The sequence below is a fragment of the Cygnus olor genome, chromosome 19 (genome assembly GCF_009769625.2).
Source record: "Cygnus olor isolate bCygOlo1 chromosome 19, bCygOlo1.pri.v2, whole genome shotgun sequence".
Lineage (NCBI taxonomy): Eukaryota > Metazoa > Chordata > Aves > Anseriformes > Anatidae > Cygnus > Cygnus olor.
In genome coordinates, this window is record NC_049187.1 from 5,302,729 (window position 1) to 5,322,409 (window position 19,681).

The window sequence follows — 19,681 nt, forward strand, 5'->3', positions numbered from 1 at the left end:
TGCCTTATGCCGAAATGATATAAATCACTTTAGAAGAAGAGAAAAGGAGAGGGGCATTGATGGCAATGATTTAGTGCTGCTGGCACAGAAACACGTAGCTTGAGCTAAATCAGCATGAATCTGCCTGTGTAAATGTCTCATTGTCATGAGAACCATCCTCCTACAGATATTCAGCTGCAGGATTTATTTAGTCTGAAAGAGTGGGAGGTGCAGTCATTTATTGTTGGCTCTGATTGCTCAGGAGGGCAGTGCAAAATGACCATTAATTGTATCCTCCTCCTTCTGTGTGATGTTTTATTCTCTTATTAGATGTTTGCTTTTAGAGAATGATTTAGTAGCCCAAAACAGCACATGGAGGAAGTAGTGTCAAGCCAATTATTTCCACTCTTACTATGTTATAGCAGTTCTTTGCCAGGGCTCCTGTCTGTAGTTTCCATTTCTCCCATGTACTGCCTTTTCACTTTTGTAGAGAGGAAGGACAGGGCAATAGAAGGGCTTTTTCTCTATGACAAGTTTAAGACATCGGAGCCGGTTTCTTGACTCAACACCAATTCCCAGAGGCCACAGACTCTTCTGACTGCTCTAAATCAGTATTCATCAAAACTAACCCTTATGGACATTCCAGTATCCATCACTTTACACAGACTGCTGTATTTATCCCCAGTATTTCTCCAGTTGCTGCTATCACAGTAATGACCAGTTTGCAGCTCTCTGTGGAGTTATCTTCACGACAGTCCCAAGAGCAGAATTACCCACCATCTCCCAACAGCCCTGTGCTCGGTCTTGCAGCTCCTCTCCTGGGGTGCCGGGAAACTTTCCTTTCACTGCCCAGCTACCCAGCTACCTCTCCCACTGCATTTTCCTTGGACAGGACAGACTCCCTTCCTGGCTTTCGTTACAGCCCTTTCCTGATCCAGGACTGACAAACCATCCCTCCTGCTCAAGCTTCCTCTGTCCCTAAGGAGTTGACCTTAGTTTGAATATCCTGGGGCACTATCAAACACTCAGATCAAACAATAATACCAGATACGAGAGAGAGCTTCCAAACAGCTTGTGTGTATCCTTTCCAGCAGTCCAAAGGCCAACGGGATGGAAAACATAGGGCAAAGGGAAACCAGATTTACTTAGGCATTGATGGCCACAGTTCTCATCTGCTCTGGTGAATGCATGCAGCTTTAACATTGCAGGTCTTAGACAAAGCATCCAAATTTGCTGTACCTGCTTGCATGAGTACAGACAAGGTTCCTCAGCTCTCCTTATGTTTGGGGGAGGATTTAGCCAGAAACAGCTTTGTGGGTTTTGTTCAGTTACTTGGTTTTCTGATTTGTTGGTCTTGCTGTTCAGCTAGTTGGCCTAGTTTATAATGCATCCCTTCTCCAACTGATGAAAAGGCTGTTGCTTTCATTTACTCCAATAATTCTTTAGTGAATTGCTCCTCAAGACTTTATTTCCTCTCACTCTGATTTGGGCTTCATGAGCAAAAACACTCAGCCCCTCTTACAGCTTGTTTACATTTATGTTTTAATTGTTTAAGCTCTGGTACCACTGAGAAATGTAAATGATAGCTGGTCTTGCTGCATTTCCTCAGTTAATAGCAAGGGAAAATCGCTGCCTTCAAGTAGCTCACGGTCTAAATGTACATGTGGTTGGAGGATGGGATGTTTATGCTCTTCATGAGGGCTTCTGAGTCACAGAAGTGATCGAGGAGGAAGATACTAGAGGTGGGAAGAGTACCCTGGCCTCTTGGGCTCTGTCCTCCCCCGCATCATCTTTCCTCTTGTTGTCTGCCTCATTTCAATGAAGAGGTTTTCCATCTCAACCTTTATTTAGAAGCTGTGTGAAAAATCTTTCTTTGTCCCTTTGCCTTATGCCTTTCAGTTGAAGCTGGTCTTAGAAATGTCTGGCCTAAGGAAACCCATGGTGTCGGAAAGTAGAGGCAGGATTTTTGTGTTTGCGTAGTGCCCAGCTGGGCTTGGGCTGCAGAAGGACCCTGCATAGACCAGACTCGTGTTGGAGGCTCCATTCTGTCATCTCCAGCAGTCGTGTCACTGATAGTTTCTGCTGCTACTGCTATTTTGGGGCTGGAACATCTTAACTGATTTCGCTGATTGCTTACTATTCTTTTTCTGTCCATTAGATTTTGACTTCATTAAAATCATCCATCATCGTCTTCAGACAAAACTATCTTACTGCTATGACCAGAAACATAAGCAACCTGCCTGAGTCATGCACTTATTCTCTGTGCCTGTCAGTCTGAAAGTCTTCCTCCTGCCATTCTTGAAACATTTCCAGAGCACAATTGTATGGAAATCTGCCTCTGCAGAGATCCTCATTTAAAGCTCGGTCACCTCCCAAGTCACAGTTCCCTTCTCTGCTGGGTGCTGAGGATGCAATTACCAGGTGAAGTTAGCTAACTAATCAGAGAAACCAGTCCAGCCACTGTGCAGCCACCATTTCCCTGCATGCTGGTGTTCGCTGGCTGGAGCACACCCATCCTGCTGTGCTACTCGATGAGTATGTGAGGTCCTTGAGCTCCCTTCGAAGAGTAGATTAGTTCAGACTTCCAAGCTGATGCTTTTTGCCTGCAGTGCCTTCACAGGGAATGCTGCAGAAGGACGGGCTGGCACCATACCTTGAAGTTGCACAGCCCATAGAGCAGAAAGTCGTGTTAGAGTCTGGGAATCCTGGTTACATCCCTGCTCATGAACAGGGCTCAGGAAACAGTTCAAGATGCATCATTTCCCATAGGAGCTGAGCTGCCATCTTCAACTGTCCGAGCATCTTTCCTGAGACTTTAAGTGGGCACCCCGAATTGCTAGTTCATCTCTGAAAGAACCGAGCCATGTGCCAAGTGTGTTGAATGTGCAAGATGAATGCATCCAGGTCCTAGCAAGCACAAATGATGCTCAGTCAGTCGACAGGAGCTGTCAACCTCACCAAACATCTCCATTCCAGCAGCACGTCAGCACCTTACCCCAGAGAGTCCCAGCCTACTGAAGGCTGCATCTTGTATGAGGATGTTAGCTGGATTCTCTTGAAAGCAGTTTCTAATAAACCCGTTTAGAAATGGAAGCTTTCCCCAAAGACACACAAGGGATTAGTGCAGAAGTTTCCCATTATGCAGCCAGAGGGGAGAGGGGTGAAAGTTCTGCTCCACCACAGCTTTCAGAAAGCTGGTAAATCTAGTTAAATGTTACTTTTAAAAAGAGGAAGAAAAAAAAAAAAGGCCCTAGATATTTGGCAGCATCTGAAGTGCTAGATCAGCAAGGGCAGAAAGCAGCAAACCTCGCTGCCCCATGCTGACAGCAATCAGTAACCGTTCATAATTATCAGCTCCTAGCAGATGATAGCAGCCCCGAGGGTCGCTCCTCGCACCTTCCATCTGCCGCCACCTGTGGATTAGCCCAGGTCTGAGGGACAGCAGGGCTTTCAAGAGCATCCCACATCCTCCTTGGCGAGGGATGGGTCTTTCTCCCATCACATTTTTACAGAACTTGGCCTCTACTGTACATCCCTGTGGAGCGTGCTGTGCCACGCGCCGCTCCCTGGGGACCCTGCGGTGTCCCAGGGTACCTGGAGCACAGCCCGGCCACAGAGATTTCTGTGGATGTGCTGATGAAGATTTAATTAGATGTCTGCGATCTCCTGTGCAGCCCATCTGTCTTGGTCACTGTCCAAGTGTGTGGCCTCATGCAGATTTGTCCTCCTCGCTCAGGAGCAGCCGGACGAGAAGCAGTTGAAGCCTGAGCACGGTGCAGCGTGGCTGGCTGCTGTGTGCCTGAGGCTGCTGCCTCTACCCCCTTGGGAACAGGTCTTCACTGCGATGCTGCGTCTTTCAGGAATGCTGCTGCTGTTCTGCTTTGCCACAACAGAGTTTTTCGTTGTATTTTGGGCGTTGTTTCCTACATTACCTTGTTGAGTATTCTATTTAACCCAAACACGTGCATCACGTGGAGATCAGGTCTGAAGTAGAATAAGGGGCAACACCCCGCTCCTCCTACATCTTTGTATCTAGACAAGCAAGTACAGGGCACACCAGTGCTAGCCAGCCCTTCTGCATCCTTCTCATAAAAGGTAGCCCAGAAGTTATGGTGGTTTTTGCAGCTTCGGTTTTCCCCCAAAATGGGTCTGTCTTCTGTTTCCATTTCCATGTTTTCCTGGAGGCAAGGAGAGGAGGCAGAGGGGGCTGTGTCTGCTCTTACAGGGAGAAGTGGAATTAGTCCATAACCCTGAAACAGAGTGGTCTTGAGAAGCCATGTGGTGTGATGAGCACAGAGGGAAGGTGGAGGAAGCGGAGGAAATCCTAGCTCCTTGTTCCTATGAAGGAGTTTTATGAACGAGGACATCTGTAACTAGTGAAGGACATGGCCCAGTAAAATATGTCGAGTAGTTTTGCAGTGTTAGCTCCCCATATATTGCCAAGCAGAAAATCCTGGAAGAAGAGATGTCGGATTGAGAGCAAAATGAGGTTTTTTGACATCTCCTCTGCGTGCCGCAGGCAGAAAACCTGTGTCATGCGTGCAGGTCGGCCACTTCCTTCTCAGCAGCGTTGCATGAAGAGGGGCCTCATGGTGAAGCTGTGTTTCTTTTTATAGGTGAAACATGAAGCATAGGCAATATCCCATGGGCAGATCCCATTTGCAATTCCAGATCATGCATTCCTCCCCCTCCCCATGAGCAGAGTGCTTGCAGACCCTTCTCGTCATCTCAGCATCACTTCTTTTTTTATAATAAACACTCTGACCTCTCCTCCTTACTTTCTTCCTCGAGTTAAGCACACACAGCCTGAGTCAATGTCAGATTTATGTCCAAGGCAGCTAAAAGTGGGTGCCCTGGTCCTCAGTTTTGCTTTGGGGTATTAATGGCCACTGCCAATGCATCGTTCGTGCCCTGCTGTTTTGCTGTGCAGGAAAATGAGCTGGGCCATACAGTAGTTTTTTGCCACCCCTATTGTATCTAATACTTGTGGTTCATCCAAACCAAAGCTGTGTAAATAGCTGATTTTTTCCATTTACTTGCTTTGCCAAAATAAAAGGGGGAGATGGAAAGTAGTTTAGATGAAGCAAAATGTTTGGTTTGACTCAAATTAAAATACTTCAGGCTAAAAAAAAAAAAAAGTAAATGCATTTAACTTTTTTTAAGAATGGCATTTCAATTTTGATATATAAAAGACTTGTTTTGAAGATGATTCAGTCAAATGTTCTGAGAACATTTACCAAAACATTTAAGCAAATTTAGCATGAATCCATGAAATGTTTCCGTCATTGAATCTTCATGCTTCTTAATTAACTTTCTTCTGGAAAAGCTGTGTCCAAAAAGTCTTTCCCAACTCAAGTCTTAACCGTTCACAATTTCATTATCCCGTGCAAGTTACCACAGTAATTATAATTATTTCAGCCCTCTGATAACAAGTGGATGTTTTTTGCCTGAGTAGAAGTAGACTTCCTCTGTCATCTCTCTGTAGGCTTTGGCTCTGAAGCAGAAGTCCATGTGTCTTCCACGTGGAGTACGTTTAAACACAGATCCCTTTACTCTTGTATGGCTTGTTCCCTTACTGGGAAGACCATTTTGGATGCATGTGCCGTGTATGGGACACAGTTCCTCAAGCAGTTATTTCTGGTGGATCTTAACAGTGTACCAGTTTTTGATAGTCACTCCTCGTTTGTCTTCCCATGTATTGAATTTTTATTTATATATGAATTTTCTCTGCCTCCTCCTTGACTCAGTCTTTATTTATATAAAAACTGTATAAATGAGGTTGGGAGGGACCTCAGGAGGTTACCTGGTCCAACAGCAGGGCTAAGAGGTAATACAAGATAGCCACTGTTTCTAAGAAATCCTTCCTTTAGGGAAAATTACTTCTGCACAGGGAGTCAGAATGTGTTAGGAAGTTCTGAAGAGGGGAAAGACAGCTCAGGTAGAAAATATTGTCACTGTTGCTGTGCTCAAAGTTGGGATCCCCATCCCAGTGAACAGCAGCCTACCCCTCCCAGGGAATCTCACCCAAAATGCTGCCAGTGGGATGGTTGTAAAGCGTTACGAGAAGTTACTCTTGTTTTCTTTTGGGAGAGAACTGGTCTCTGGTGCCAGCAGCAGGGACCCTGAGTATTGTTTTCTGTGCTGTAGAGCCTTATGAGAGAAAAGGTCCATTCATCAAGCGCTAAGCTAACTCTTCTGTTCAGCTGAATTTTAACACTTCGCCACCTTCACGGTTGCTGTTAGCCAGAGGAACATAGCCTCTCTTCTTGCAGCCTCCATGGAAACACAATTCTTGCACTTTCATATTTTTCTTTCCCTGCAGTTTCATTTTTCAGTTCGGAATCAATGTTGGGAAATGCATACAGGGCTCAGGATTGTTGTTACAGTCAATGCTATCTACAGTTTGTCACCAGTTCAGTTTTGAGTGGAGCTGGTGATGAGACTTTGGGTGTACGTTGCACCGTCTAGCATCTACCTGGGCATTTGGGCTATTGCTGTTGCCTATTTTAACTCTCTTTGGTGGTGTGTATCCAGGGTGATCAGGGAGGAGCAGGTGTGCCAGGAGATATCGGCTTCCAAGGAGACAAGGTAATTGTTCTCCCTTTCTCCATCATTTTTTTCCCTTTTATGGGTACTTTGTGTGGCCACCAGCCTCTCTACACCTCTTCAAGCCATGAGGAGCTGGAGCTAACTGCTCCCTGTTGCCTGGTCCCCTTCTTCAGATAGTTCCCCTTTGGGATACTCTGCTAAAATTTGTGTTGTTAGATGGATTTTGTTGTTACTTATAGTAAAAATGTTCTGCTAGTGGCTTTCCATAAAAAAGGCCATATCCTCATGCAGAAGTTGGAAATGATGGGACAGGATTGGACTGGTGTGCCTGTGTGTGGTCCAGCGGCTGCTGACTCGGAGAATTTGAGTGCTCGGTGCAGCAACTTAAACCCTGACCCAGTGAAGCACTTAACACTGTGCAGAACTGCTGAGCAAATGACTGCTCCCCCAGGACTACAACGTGATGCTGACTTCAGCTGAGTAAGGCTGTACTTAGCACTGCACTGGGGCCTACATGGCCCTGAGCCACAGCCAACTGCAGCAGCTCATGTGCTCCTCAGGGCTAAAGTCATCCCTGGCTTTAGCAGAGACATCTCACTGATACCAGGGCAATCGTCCTGGCTCCTTGCACGGCTGAGTTCGGCCCTCAGAAACTGCTCCTGTCTCTGCAGAGTCTGGGGCTGGAGCAGAGGGAATTGGTGTTTTTTGATGCTTTGTTGTGTTTTCTGAAAACTCCTCTCTTTCTCTCTCTTTCTCAGGGTAGCCAAGGTTTGCCTGGGGTCCCTGGGGCACGAGGGAAGCCAGGCCCCCTGGTAAGTAACCAGATGTCCTCTGCTTCCTAATCTCCCTTTCCAAAGGTTGAGTGCCCAGCTGGAAAGACAGCTTGGCAGGGGTGTGCTCTGCTCAACAGGAAAGGCAGCAGCCGGGAGCCAGCTCACTTTTCTCCATTTTTTTCTGATTTCTGCAGGGAAAAGTTGGTGACAAAGGTCCGGTCGGGTTTCCAGGACCGCCTGGCCCTGAGGTATGTCCCACAGTGCTGGGGATTGCTGTGTGGTGGGATTTATTGTTCTTTAATTAATGGAGGTCCAGTTTTGTTCAAACGGAAAATGGGACAAACTGTCCATCTTGTACCCTCTGACAACCCTACACTCACATTGCCTGATCTGCAAATAGTCTTTCTGCCTGATCTTTCCAAGCCTTTTTCTTCCTATTTTGTTACTTGCAAGTCCCATATGTAACAGCTTGTTCTGTTCCTATTCCAAAAGGTCAGTCTCCAAAGATTGTCCTTACCTTGGCAAACAGCATGTCACAAACCGTCACCTCTCCCCATCTTTCGCTTTTAACAGCTTAGCAGACACTAACTGCAAAGCAGAACATCCTATCATTTTGCAGAGGGAAGCTCTCAAGGCTTTTCTTAGGAGCTTCCAAAAGTTGTAAGAAAAAACAGTGGTGAACTGAGATAGAGCCCCACAGTGTCTCACAGCCACCGGCCAGTCTCTGTGAACACAGGTCTTTCTCATCATGTTGTTGTTTGACCCTTTTTGTTCTTTGGTTGGTTGTCTGGGGCAGAAGATTCATTTCTTGAGTCTTGCACCTCACTTTCCACCTACCCTCCTCTTTTCAAGCCTGGGCTTTGCTTCTCTGCTAGGATATGATGGAACATCAGTGGCTATGAGGTGACCAAGATAGGTTCATGACCCATTCTGCATCTCATGTTTTCCTAGTTTCTTCTTTCTCTATTTGTCATCGATATCCTGGAGGCTTTGGGTTTTTTTCAGTTCTTCGCCTGCAAAGTACCATTTCAAGTAGAAAACAACCCTCACTGCCCTTAACAAAAATTTTTATGGTGATACCTTAAACCCGGGCTCGGCTTCCCCCCAGCGTATTGTGGTTTTTCTCCCTCATAAGCAACCAGACAATGCCTGTGAGATGCTAGAGAGCCTCTTCCAGCACGAACGATGGTCTGTTTTCCCTTCATCACTGTTCTGGTATTTTACTGGGTCTGGAAGGGCTCTCGGTCAAGTGCTGCCACTTAGCAATCTTTGCTCTTTGTTGCTATTGGAAATAACTGCAGATTCCTTTGTGTGCTCGGCGAAGGGGTGGTGGGTGGAAAGGAGCTGCTGCCTGGCTGAGGGCGGCCGCTAATGAGCATGTCAGCACCTTTCCTAATTCCTCGCCCGCTGCCCTTTGTTGCCGAGGCGTGCAGTTTGTTTCTCGGAGCAGTGAGATTATGCGCTGACTCATAAAGATTAATTAAAACCCAAATTGCCGTTTTTAGCCGTGTGATGACAGGAAGGCCCTCACAGCAATAAATCTCCTCAGACGATAGACCTAAAGGGAGCTGCTGGGGAAGGCTGCCCTTGCGTCCAGCCGATAGCACAGCTCCCATCACGGTGTTTCCTTCCCTCTGGGTGCTGCGTGGTGGCCCACACACAGACACCACCAGCACACAACCAGCACTTAGCCTTTAACTGAACCTCTCACAGAGGCTGCAGAAGTCCTCCTTTGCACCCCAACTTTTTCTCCTTTTCTTCAGGGCTTTCCGGGGGACATTGGCCCACCGGGAGAAAATGGCCCTGAAGGCCTAAAGGTGAGTGGAGCTGACAGCGAAGCTCTGTAGGGGTGGGAGGTAGCCAGGGAAAACAAAGTAGTGGGAAATGGGGAGAGAGAAAGCCCTGGAGATTCCTTAAGATTGTCCTGGCCAGCGTTTCAGCGTGGTCTGTTTGGCTTGAGGTCCCTCCAAGAGTGGGGTTTTCTTTTTTTTTTTTTTTCAACGTTTTTTTCTGTAACAAAATTGACATTGGATGATGTCCCATGACTGTGAAAGAGACTTTCTCATTTTAATGGCCCTTCTGAGCTTATATTACTATTTTTCTGAGTATCTTTTCCTTTGGCTTCTTCTCAGGGGAAGCCAGGAGCACGAGGTTTACCTGGGCCGAGAGGACTGCCTGGACAAGAGGTGAGTGTCCTCAGACAAAAAGCAGATTGGATTTAAAGAATAATGTTGAGTTTTGAAGATTAATGCACACTGAATTGGTGCCTGTGTTTTGAAATCCTCCAGTTCCTCAGAATTTGGAAGTAAATGCTTATATTCACTGGTCAGAAACCCACAGAAGAGGAGCTTCCACTAGGCTGCAGTCCTGAGGCCTTTGCTTCCAGTCACTGCTGGCATCCCTTGACCCTAAATTCTGCACCAGCTTTTCTTCTTAAATCTGTTCCCCCACACCCACACACACTCCCAAACGGATGTTAATGCCCTTTTTCCTGCACATCCCTTTGCACAGACATGCCCTTACCTGGCTTTTGCTTTCTGCTCCTTTTAAGTGAGTTTTCTTTCAACTGTGAGACCTGCAGACTCTGCTCTCTCACATGGAGCAACATTATTAGTAAAAAGAGTGCATAAACTGAAACTGCTGTTTGCAAAATTTGTTTGCCCCAGCATCTCAGAGCTTGCAGCTTTCACCTGTCACTGAGTGGGAAGACTTGAAGCTTAATTCCAGTCGCAGTCATTAAAAAGGGACAATTGTCATTGATTTAATTGTCCTGGAGCTGCAAATACTTCATGGCAGCAGCACAGAAGGCCCGAGGGCCCTCCTGTTTATCCCGTTGCAACTCCAGTGACTTCAGTGTAGTTTCTTCTGGGTCAGACCAGTGTAAGCTGTTTGCAGTCATGATACATTTTGCAAAAAATGCTCAGTGCACTGATGGGCAGGAGCTCAGACTAATAGCACTAATCATTCTGAACTTTTTCTGGGAATTCTTTTGCTTGCTCTCTGAATGTGATTAATGCAAATTAGCTCATTTATTTGCACTGAAATAGGGAAAAAAATATTCTAGGCAATTTACAAAGGGAATCGAAGCCCTGCATTCCAGGTTCAGGCAGGCATGACCAAGCTGCCTTCAATTTACTCTAGTTAGTGAGCATAAAAGTAAGACTGAAGACATGGATATGGACTTTGACACGAGCTGTGCCGAGGGACTCTGAATGTGCACCACAGCATACAACTGTGCCTTCACCGCTTCTGTTACCTGAGGCGGAAGGTCAAGGCTGTGAATTACACCCTCTTTACAAATGTGGTATATTGTGGGTGGCTTGTCTGAGCCCACCGGGCTGGGTTCCTGACTTCCAGTCCCAAGTTCAGCCCGCCAGCTCATGCTACTTCATTACCATGGTTGACCACCTAAATGAGAGCAGCAAGAACCGTGGCTGCCAAGGGCGCTTTTAATTTATCTCTTGGCAGTTGGGTTTAGACACTTGAGATAATTTTTGTGAAGCTTAATTGAAGGTCTCCTAGAAACTGTAGATCTGATCCTATCACATTAGAAATTGGTGTAGAGCCAAGGGAGAAGACCGAGTCCAATTGCTGTGTAAGATTTTGAGATAGCTCCATCGTGTAGCAAGTGTAGTCCCATTTGAAAGCAAAAGGGAAACCTCCATGCAGTTGCCAAATGGTTCTGTGGGAAATTTTGCAACTCCCTTTTTGTGGGGAAAAAAAAAAAAAAGAGAAAGAGTAGAGAGCTCTACAGCATCCATATCCCTGCCAAATCAAATGAAACAGAGCCCTGTGAGCATGTCCAGTGTATCCCATGGGCCAAATGCAGCCCGTGATAAGCCCACCCAACTGGTGTTGACTTCGGTCAAATTTTGGGTGGCCTTTACTGTAAGGACTTGACTTCAGATTTTATTCCTGAGGTGGGGAGAGGAGTTGAGGAGCCTCAGAGATGCTGAACTGCCTGCTGTAGGGTTCAGCAGGACTCAGTTTTTAAAATGTGACAGCTGAACACACAGCCTGTGTTTAACCACTGCTTATACTGCAGACCTTTCATTCTTACTGCATGGTGAGACCGGACTTTGTCATTACTTTGCCCTTTATTTTAATTTCTTTTCACCTCAGGGAGACGAAGGACCCTTAGGACCACCAGGAGTCCCTGGTCCAGAGGTAAGTTTCAGTGGTGTACTCAGTTACTACCAGCTCTGTTGACTTTGCAGTGAAATTGTAGTTGAAATAACATGAAGTTTCAACCCTTCTGGTTTGAAGTGGGAAGTTATCTGCCCTTCTAGAAAATATTGCATTGTCCAGTTGCGTGATCCAGGACATATGAAAGACAGAGAACAGTCTTTCACAGGATGTTGAGTAAGACTCTGATTTTATAATTTGTTTAAAGTATCAGATCTTGAAAAACTAACATTCATACACAAGATAAAGCGCTTTGACTGGAAACCATCTTTGTAAGCAGCTGTGATGTTTGCTTCCTTGATTTATGGTATTTTTCAATAAAAGTAGAAGGAAGAGTAAGAAAAAAGACAGGACATTGAAGTAGAGTCCTTTTTGTCATCTACATCACTCTGAACATGGTGATGTATTGCAGAAATGCAGTTAGGAGAAGCAAAAAGAGTATTATTGTCTCTGTGAGCCTGCCAGCTCACAGGGTTTTATAATGGTTATGAACATAATTGTTATTGCAAGATAGTGAAATATCTTGTAAATTGGAAACTGCTGAGAGCTTCTAGGTGGATCAGGAAATAATTTTTTATCTTGCATTTCCCCCACTATTCCATTAGACACTTTTATTTCCTTTCTTGGAGCAACAAAACAAATCCAGTTACCACAGCGCCTGGGAGAACGCCATAATTGTTCTCCTCCCTAGAGGGAAGGATCAATATGAACCTTTTGGTCTGCAGGTTTATTCCTGCTTTTCTAAATTTAGCTGTGGATGTCAGCCTGGCTTGCCCCACTGCAGGGACACTCCTGCTCCCATACCTTCTCTCGATGCCACGGATAGAGCCCACAAGAAGCCTACATGGCCAAGTCCCTGCCAACACCAGGGAAATGCCATCTTTGGGTGCTCAGGCAGCTAGTATCTTTGCTGGCATCACAAGAAAATTTCTGGAAGTCAAATAAATCCAACTAGATGCTGTACAGAATGAGCTAAAAGGCAGCAACAAATACCTTGGCATGGTTGATTACAGTCCATGAATAATGTTTCTGATGTGATGTTTAAGCAATGGAATCAAGCTGCAGGGGCAGAAATGTGCCGAACCTTAGAGTAGCTGTCTGGACGTGTTCCACATAAATCAAACCCAGTGTCGCTCGAGACAGCGTTTTCTTCTTGTGTTGCCTTAGCATCAGTGAGGACTGCTGCATCCTTAGCACACTAGATTTGCTGGGAGCATTGCTTGTAAGCTGCACCTTGTCATATGGATTCACAGGCAAATTGCTGTAACCCAGGGCAGCTACAGGAGTCATTATTTAGCTTTTTATATTTATTGTGTGTTTCAGGGTCGACCTGGCCGGAAGGGATTCCGGGAAGACCTGGTCCTGATGGTCCAAAGGTGAGGAAAGAGTTTGTTAATGATCAGGGAAGCAGAGAGTGGAAGGGAGAAGAGGTAGAGGAATGTCTCTTTTCTCAACTTCATTGTGCTCCAGGCCTAGGGTATTCGTTTCAGAGAGGACAAGGGGAACTGAGGTTTTCTCTTTTTCTCTCAGTTTTGGGGTCTCGGTTCTTGCTTGGTTTCTTCAGCAAGAAGAATGATGGTGCGTTTTTTAAGCCATGTGCTTTGTTATAAACAAGCATGTTTCTCCTTTGATATTCACCACCTCCACCATCTCATGTTATTTTCCATTGTTTCTCCACAATTTTGTTCTAAAACAATGCACATCATTCCTATCTCTGCTGCCTAATTAGCAGCAGGAGCCATCCCAGGGCAGTCCGCTCCACAAACCCACACTCAAAAGGAAAGAGAAATCCCAACAAAAACAACCTCTTCAAGCAGTAAATAGCAAAAATGTGGTCTGGCAGCACATCTGGAGTATCTGCCTACTGAGAAAATACAGTTGCTGTCACCCAGAGACAATACTGCTGAGTGGTGACTCTGGCCCCTGGATGGCCTGTCCAGGGGCACTGTGCTGGCCTTCCGTGCTGCCACGGCTGCCCCCATACCCCTGGCAGGTTTGGATTTCTCCTCTTCCTCCTGTTTTTCTCTTCAGCCCTCATTTTCCCTGTTCTCTGAATTTCTCTGATCCTACACTATGATTTAGCTTGTGTGGGTCGTTCCTGTGGTTTTCCTGCTCCATGTGACAGTAATTTGCCTATGGTGGAGGTTTTGTAAGAGCAGAATCAGGGTGCACCAATGCCTGGGAATATTTAGGTTGCTTTTTGTTATTCTGATTCTTCCACCAGCCGGTGAATTTTCTCGATCCCTTCTCCTCTGTCACTCAGGAACTACACCTCCCCATGGCATCCACACTCTCACTCCCACTAGATGCTCCTCAAATCTTCCGGTTAATCCCTTTCCTACTCTTTTCCTGTGGCTGATGCATATCATCCTTCATCTGTCCATTTTAGTCAGCCGTTCAGATAGAAACGTTATGGGGTAGAAACACCCCGGCTTCAAGAGGATCCCTGATGAGAACTCTCGTCTTATTAACCATAGGGATAAATTACCCAGAACTAGGCTATGCCACAGGAGAGCAGGCAGCCTATGTTTCAGTGTTTGAGTATGGGTTTGTGTAGGTTATGTCACCACAGCAGGACCAGCAGATTTTAGGGGCATTTCACTCAAAACAGCACGTGTTTGCATCATGTTTGTCTCCATGTTTGTGGCAGCCGTGTTTCTTGCTTTGGATTATTTTTTGAAAAACTGGGCTTTGTAAGAGGTTTTTGTAAGAGGTTGCTTCTCGCTGGTTTTCCACAGTTCAGAAACAGCTTCCCAAACGATGGTGTACACAGAATCATGTTGTAATGAGTGAGGGGCTGACTGGGAGCAGCAGCTAACCATGTGCCTCCTCTCCTCTTGTCATGCAGGGCGAGCCAGGAAACTACGGCCGACCAGGGAAAGTTGGTGAGCAGGTAAACTCCTTGTTTTTCTTGTCTGTTTGATGGTCTCCTGTGTTCAACATCTTCTGGATGAGCAGTGTGCAGGCAGAAGACAGTGGCCAGGGGCTTCTGACCACCTCAAACCTGTCTGTGGTTCTGATGCTCCAGCTGTGACATAGGAAATGTGTCTTGTAAACTGGCTGAAGCTCTCAACAAACAGCACTGCCAGGGGCCACGGGGTCTGTTTTGAGCTAGAGGTTTTCCCATAGGCCGTCTGATAAAGTCACAGTTCAGGTGGATGTGTTGGCAGTGCTGGCAGCACTATAGCATGTAAGACTGGCTGTGCTTCTCTAGGAGACAAAGCCATGGAAATGAAAGAGATTATGGTCTTCTGTGTATTCCACTTATTCCCAAAGGGGCATTTTCCAGGCTTTGCTTATGTAGATTTTAAGGATAGGACCCTCTGCTTTGAGGTGCTATGCTGCTTTCAGAGGTGACATCAGCCAAAGGACCCAGGCCCTGGGCAGAAGAGGCACTGAGCTGCATTGCGGTGTACCACAAGAGAGAATGTTCTGCTGGGTTAGCAGGGGACGTTCATTATCCCTGTAGGCTTCAGGGGAACCACAGGCATCAAGGAAAGAGAAACAATCGTTGCCGTGTCTCTGTGATTGAAACCAACCAGCTTGTCCACCACCAACCCTGAAATTGCAGCCGCGGAGCCTCCAACATGTTCTCTGCGTTCCTACATGACCACACCAAGCTGGATGCAGTCGCTGGCCCTGGCAAAGAGGGTGTTGCTGCTCAGCACAGCTGTCCTTCCCAGCACTTTCCCTGCCTATGGTCAGCAAGTTTGGTTTGGTTCAGCTTGTCGGTCTCCTTGGCTCTTCTTTCCCCTGTATCCAACAGCTGGGGGTCACTTATTTTGTGGGTTTCTGACCAAGCATGTCAAAAAAAGCCATGATGGATCCTTTTCAAACAATCTGATGGGTCTCAGTATGAATCAAGGATGGTTATTTATGTCTGGAAATTAGAGGCACTTCTATATTCTGGTTAATGATTTACTCCATGAAGAGCAACAACTGAAGAAACAAAGCTGCTCCACACACCTGAGGCTGCGCCCAAGTGTTGTTTGCAGCTTTAGCACCTTGTGTATGGTCTTGGGGAGCACCTTCCAGTGCTCTGTGCCTCATTTTCCTCTCTAGTAGAAGACACAAGACAGTGCTGCTTTCCAGTCTGGGGCCTGGTGAGAGAACTTCTCCTGGCAGGGAAACACCTTGGGCTGAACAGTGCTGAGCACTATGCCTCCTATTCTCAGGTGGCACCTATGGATACTGCCGTATTACAGTTAGAAATGAATATTCAGAAGTGCTTTGAGAACCTTAACAAGATGTTGCCACTGAAGGACAAAGCATCATTAGGTTTATTATGCTTTACCATCCCTCGGGACTGACCTTGGATGAAAACTGTAGGCACTGTTCACTGAAAAGAAAACACAGCTGGCCTCTGCTGACACCGAAACCAGCACAGTGGTATGAAAGCTGCCTGTATTATTCTTAGTCAATTAGTCTCTGTCTAGAAATATCACCCAGAAAGAATTTCCATTTCCATACCAGTTAAGTCATTAGAAGAAAATGTCGCAGCAGCTTAGTGAGAAATAACCTCCCTTCCCATCGCACCTTTGCTGAACAGTGCGGGAGTGTTGGCTTTTCCTTCCTCAGCATTTGGTCTTGGGGTGGCGTTGTTTTTTTGCAGAGCTCTGAGGGGTCAAGCTAACAAGGTCATCCGGTGCTGAAAGCCACCTTCAGCTTCTCCCTGTTTGCTCCTGGGGAGGCCTCAGAGGCACAACAGGAGTGGTCAGGCATCTCAGACTTGCTGCTCTGCCCTCCCTGTTGGTTCCCTCTGGCAGGAAACCCTCAGCATGACAGCATGAGAAAAGATCGGCCACCCATCTCATTGCAGCTCTCTTCCCTTTCGTACGGACACCTGTTTAGGCTAACGTGGGAGTTCCTGTAGTGTTTCCAGACCCTCGAGCTCTTGTTGAGAAGCTGAGTTTTTAAGCCACAGGGCAGTCCCTGATACGTTGTTTTTCCATCGCAAGGACGCTGGCTGGGGAAGTTCATTCATAAGACGCTTGTAGTCTTCAAATGCTGGAAGAAGTCCAGCTGCCGAGCTCCCCTGTATCCTGAAATGTGTGATTTAACCCTTCCTTGCCAGTAGATAGAGGCAGAATAATAGGATGAAGAACACGGAGCCACTGGCCCAGGCCACCAGCTTTCCCATCCCAGAGTTGGGATGTCACCTAAACGTCCGTCCTGAAGGTCACAGAACCCCACAGGAGAAGCATCGCCCTGCTCTAGAGGCTGAAAATATCAGTGAAGACCGGAGCCAGCTGAAAAAGGCCAAAGCTCACAAACATCCTTAATGGGAATGAGGTCCCGTCGTGGGACAGCTTTCTGAATCCTTCCTCCCGTCCAAGAAGCATGGCAATGTCATAGTCATCCGTGCCCCCATCACACCCTGCAGGGAAGGGCAGACACTCATCCAGGGGGTATTTCTTCCTTCAGGCAAGAAGCATGTTGTCCCAACAGCAGACGTTATTCTGCAATGATTTGTCAAAGGAGACAAGCACCATCAGTTCTCTATTCAGTGTGTTCTCCTTGCAGCACTCTTACAGAGGAGGGAGGTGCTTTGATATCAGCTCTGCAGGTGGGGTCTGACACGTGGAGTTGACTTGAACAGCGTCGGATGGGTTGCTGAGAAGCAAGCAGGGAATTCACCAACGTTTCCACATCTCAGAGCAGTGCCTTCCCAGTGCAACTACCTTTCCTTCCAGCATCTCCTCCTGAGCTGCAGACCTCTCTGGGATCCCCATTCAGGGCTTTACGGGCACTTGAGGACGCGCAGCCTCCTTGCTCCAACCAGGCATGATGTCCACGTGTCACCACGTCCCCGTCACCCATTTCCCAGAGGGACGTGGCCCCGGGTAGCTGTGGTGCGCAGAGGGTTAAAGCGCGTGGCTTCTCTTTGCGGGTCAGAGCGTCCTCCCTTAAACTGCGATATTTACTGTTTTACTTTCCCTTTCTTTCATCTGAATGGGAGGATTGTACATTTACTCCCTCCCGCCCTTTGTCCCTGCTTTGTTTTGTTTTGAGTTCTAGCGAACCAGTAAAACAGAAAGGCCACCATCGGTTCCTGCTGGGAGCGACTGGCGGTGCCATCCCTGGGAGACCCTGCTCACGCTGCGCTCGTCGTTCGCTTGTTCCTCTCAAATGGGCTATGATTTATGCAAGGCTTCATTGCTGACTCGCTCTCTGTTGATGTAGCCAAGAGGGGGGGCTTAATTATGACAGGGCTGGAAAATAAATGGGGAAAGCCAGGCAGGAGTTAGGAATTACAATCTGCTGGTCCCCCCTTTTCTGCCCCCCAAGCCCCCAGCAACTTTTTAACAATCTCCATCCTTTCTCTGCCATGCCCTTGGCTGGGGAGTAAAGCAACTGAATCAGGAGCGACATGCTGAACTCCCCATCCAGTATAAATGTTTTACATTCCTTCCTGTATGCTGTGGCCCTTTATCCAGGCAGCCACCGCTGCTGGGACTTCACGTGCATCAATACGCACTCTGCCTGCAGTCATGTTTGATGGAGGGCTTCTTTTCAACCCTGAGAACCTGGGAAAAATGTTATGCCACAGCCATTTTAGTGTAATGTCCATAATTCATGTATACTTTGATTTAAAGGTTGCCGCCAATGACTTTTCTGGTTCTTAAAACCTAAATCTTCTGCTGCGTATGTTCCCTTTAGCACTTGTACCATTCCAGCCAGTGAAGAACATCATTACCCGATCTTCCCCACTTGTTTCAGAGACTCCCAATAACTTACCAAGATTTATTTTGCCTAGACGTATCTATTCCGTGCTCTGTCTGCCTGCAGACACAGCAGCGCTGGTTAATCCAGCCCAGAGCAGCCGGCATTGGCTGCAAACACCGCAGAGCTACCGTGCTGAAAGCCTGTCCACGTTGCGGGGGTCCCTGCTCTCCATCTGGTTACGGTGACACCATGGGATGCTCCTCTTCCTCGGTACACAGGGAGCAGCGACGTGATGTACCAGCACAGGCAGAATTTTCCCCATTTCTGGAGTGAGAACCAGGCCAGAAATGTTGGCTGCGCTCCCCCTCCATCCATTTACCCACGCAGCAGGTGCAGCGTTTGCCTCAGCCCTGCTTGCGTTGGCAGTGCTGGCAGCTTTCTGCCCGAGCTGCGCTAACAAATGGCACATCTGTGACAGAGAGAGGGGTCTCGGGAGGGTGCTGGGCTTGTGGGCCGCTTGCTGTGCTGCAATCAGGGCTCTGCATGCCATCTGGAGAGCACCACCAGCTTGGCTGGGAAGCACAAGCAGTACATCTCGCTTCATGACCCAGATTCCTGAGAGACTTCAGGGTGAGAGCTGATGCTGCCATGGACAGTGTGTCAGAAGTACCAGCTTGCAAGCCTGAGTCTGGATGTACAAGTTTGGATGCACCCCAGCCCCTGCGAAAGTGTTTTTGGAACAGTCTTGTTGTGAATGGTAACTACGTTTGCTGCAAGAGCAGGGAATCTCTGTTCTTCTGCAGGGAGTGACCTAAGTACCCCAGAAACATCTTAGAGAGCATCTTCCCTCTCTTAAAAAGAGAAAGGAGAGGGACGTCTGCAGGTTTTTGAGAAATTGGAAATGAATAGATTTACTCTTTCTTGCTTCTTTTGTATATCTCCTTTTTGTTTAGCAATACATTTCCTTGTTTCACCTCATTGCTCTGCCATCCTCTCCTCTGCCTTAGTGTCTGCCTTCTTTGTGGCCGCCCAAGGTTAGCCCAATATGGAAAACCTCAGTAACTTGAAGCAGCTATCAGCTATGTATCCACACTTGTGTCTAATTGAAGGGATAATTGATTCAGCAGCCTTTAGCAATGCCACCCAGTGGCAACCTTGCATATGCAAATACTGCAGCTTTTCCCGCTGTCCCTTGTGTTCCTGCGGTGGGCAATCTGTTGCTCAGTGGAGCACGGCTTTGCTCTCACGCTCCGTGAAGCCTGGCTGCAGGAACACACTTATGCACTGGGTCTGCTTCAGCTTCAGACACAGCAAAGTCAATTTCAGTACAGACAGAAGGGTTGGTGACATTGAGCCCCTGGCGGGATAGCAGAGCTCTCCTGGTAGTTGTCGTCTTCCTGTGGTTAGTTGATATTTCCATTGTGGCACAGCAGTTGCCTGGGACATCATCCCCGGATGCATTTCTAACATAAGCATCTAACTCCAGGCTCTGCACTCTTTGCCTTCTCTCATGAGTTTTTCCAAACGCT

At 47.1% G+C, this 19,681-nt stretch overlaps 1 protein-coding gene across 1 annotated transcript in view; it reads left to right on the forward strand.

The window, feature by feature from the left end:
• The window catches only part of LOC121057441 (collagen alpha-1(XXVII) chain-like), a 154,265-nt gene that overhangs the window by 75,166 nt on the left and 59,418 nt on the right, over nt 1–19,681 (forward strand). Inside the window, 9 exon segments of the mRNA XM_040531641.1 lie at nt 6,514–6,567; nt 7,287–7,340; nt 7,496–7,549; nt 9,065–9,118; nt 9,434–9,487; nt 11,424–11,468; nt 12,810–12,828; nt 12,831–12,862; nt 14,335–14,379. Coding sequence (XP_040387575.1) covers nt 6,514–6,567; nt 7,287–7,340; nt 7,496–7,549; nt 9,065–9,118; nt 9,434–9,487; nt 11,424–11,468; nt 12,810–12,828; nt 12,831–12,862; nt 14,335–14,379 — 411 coding nt within the window.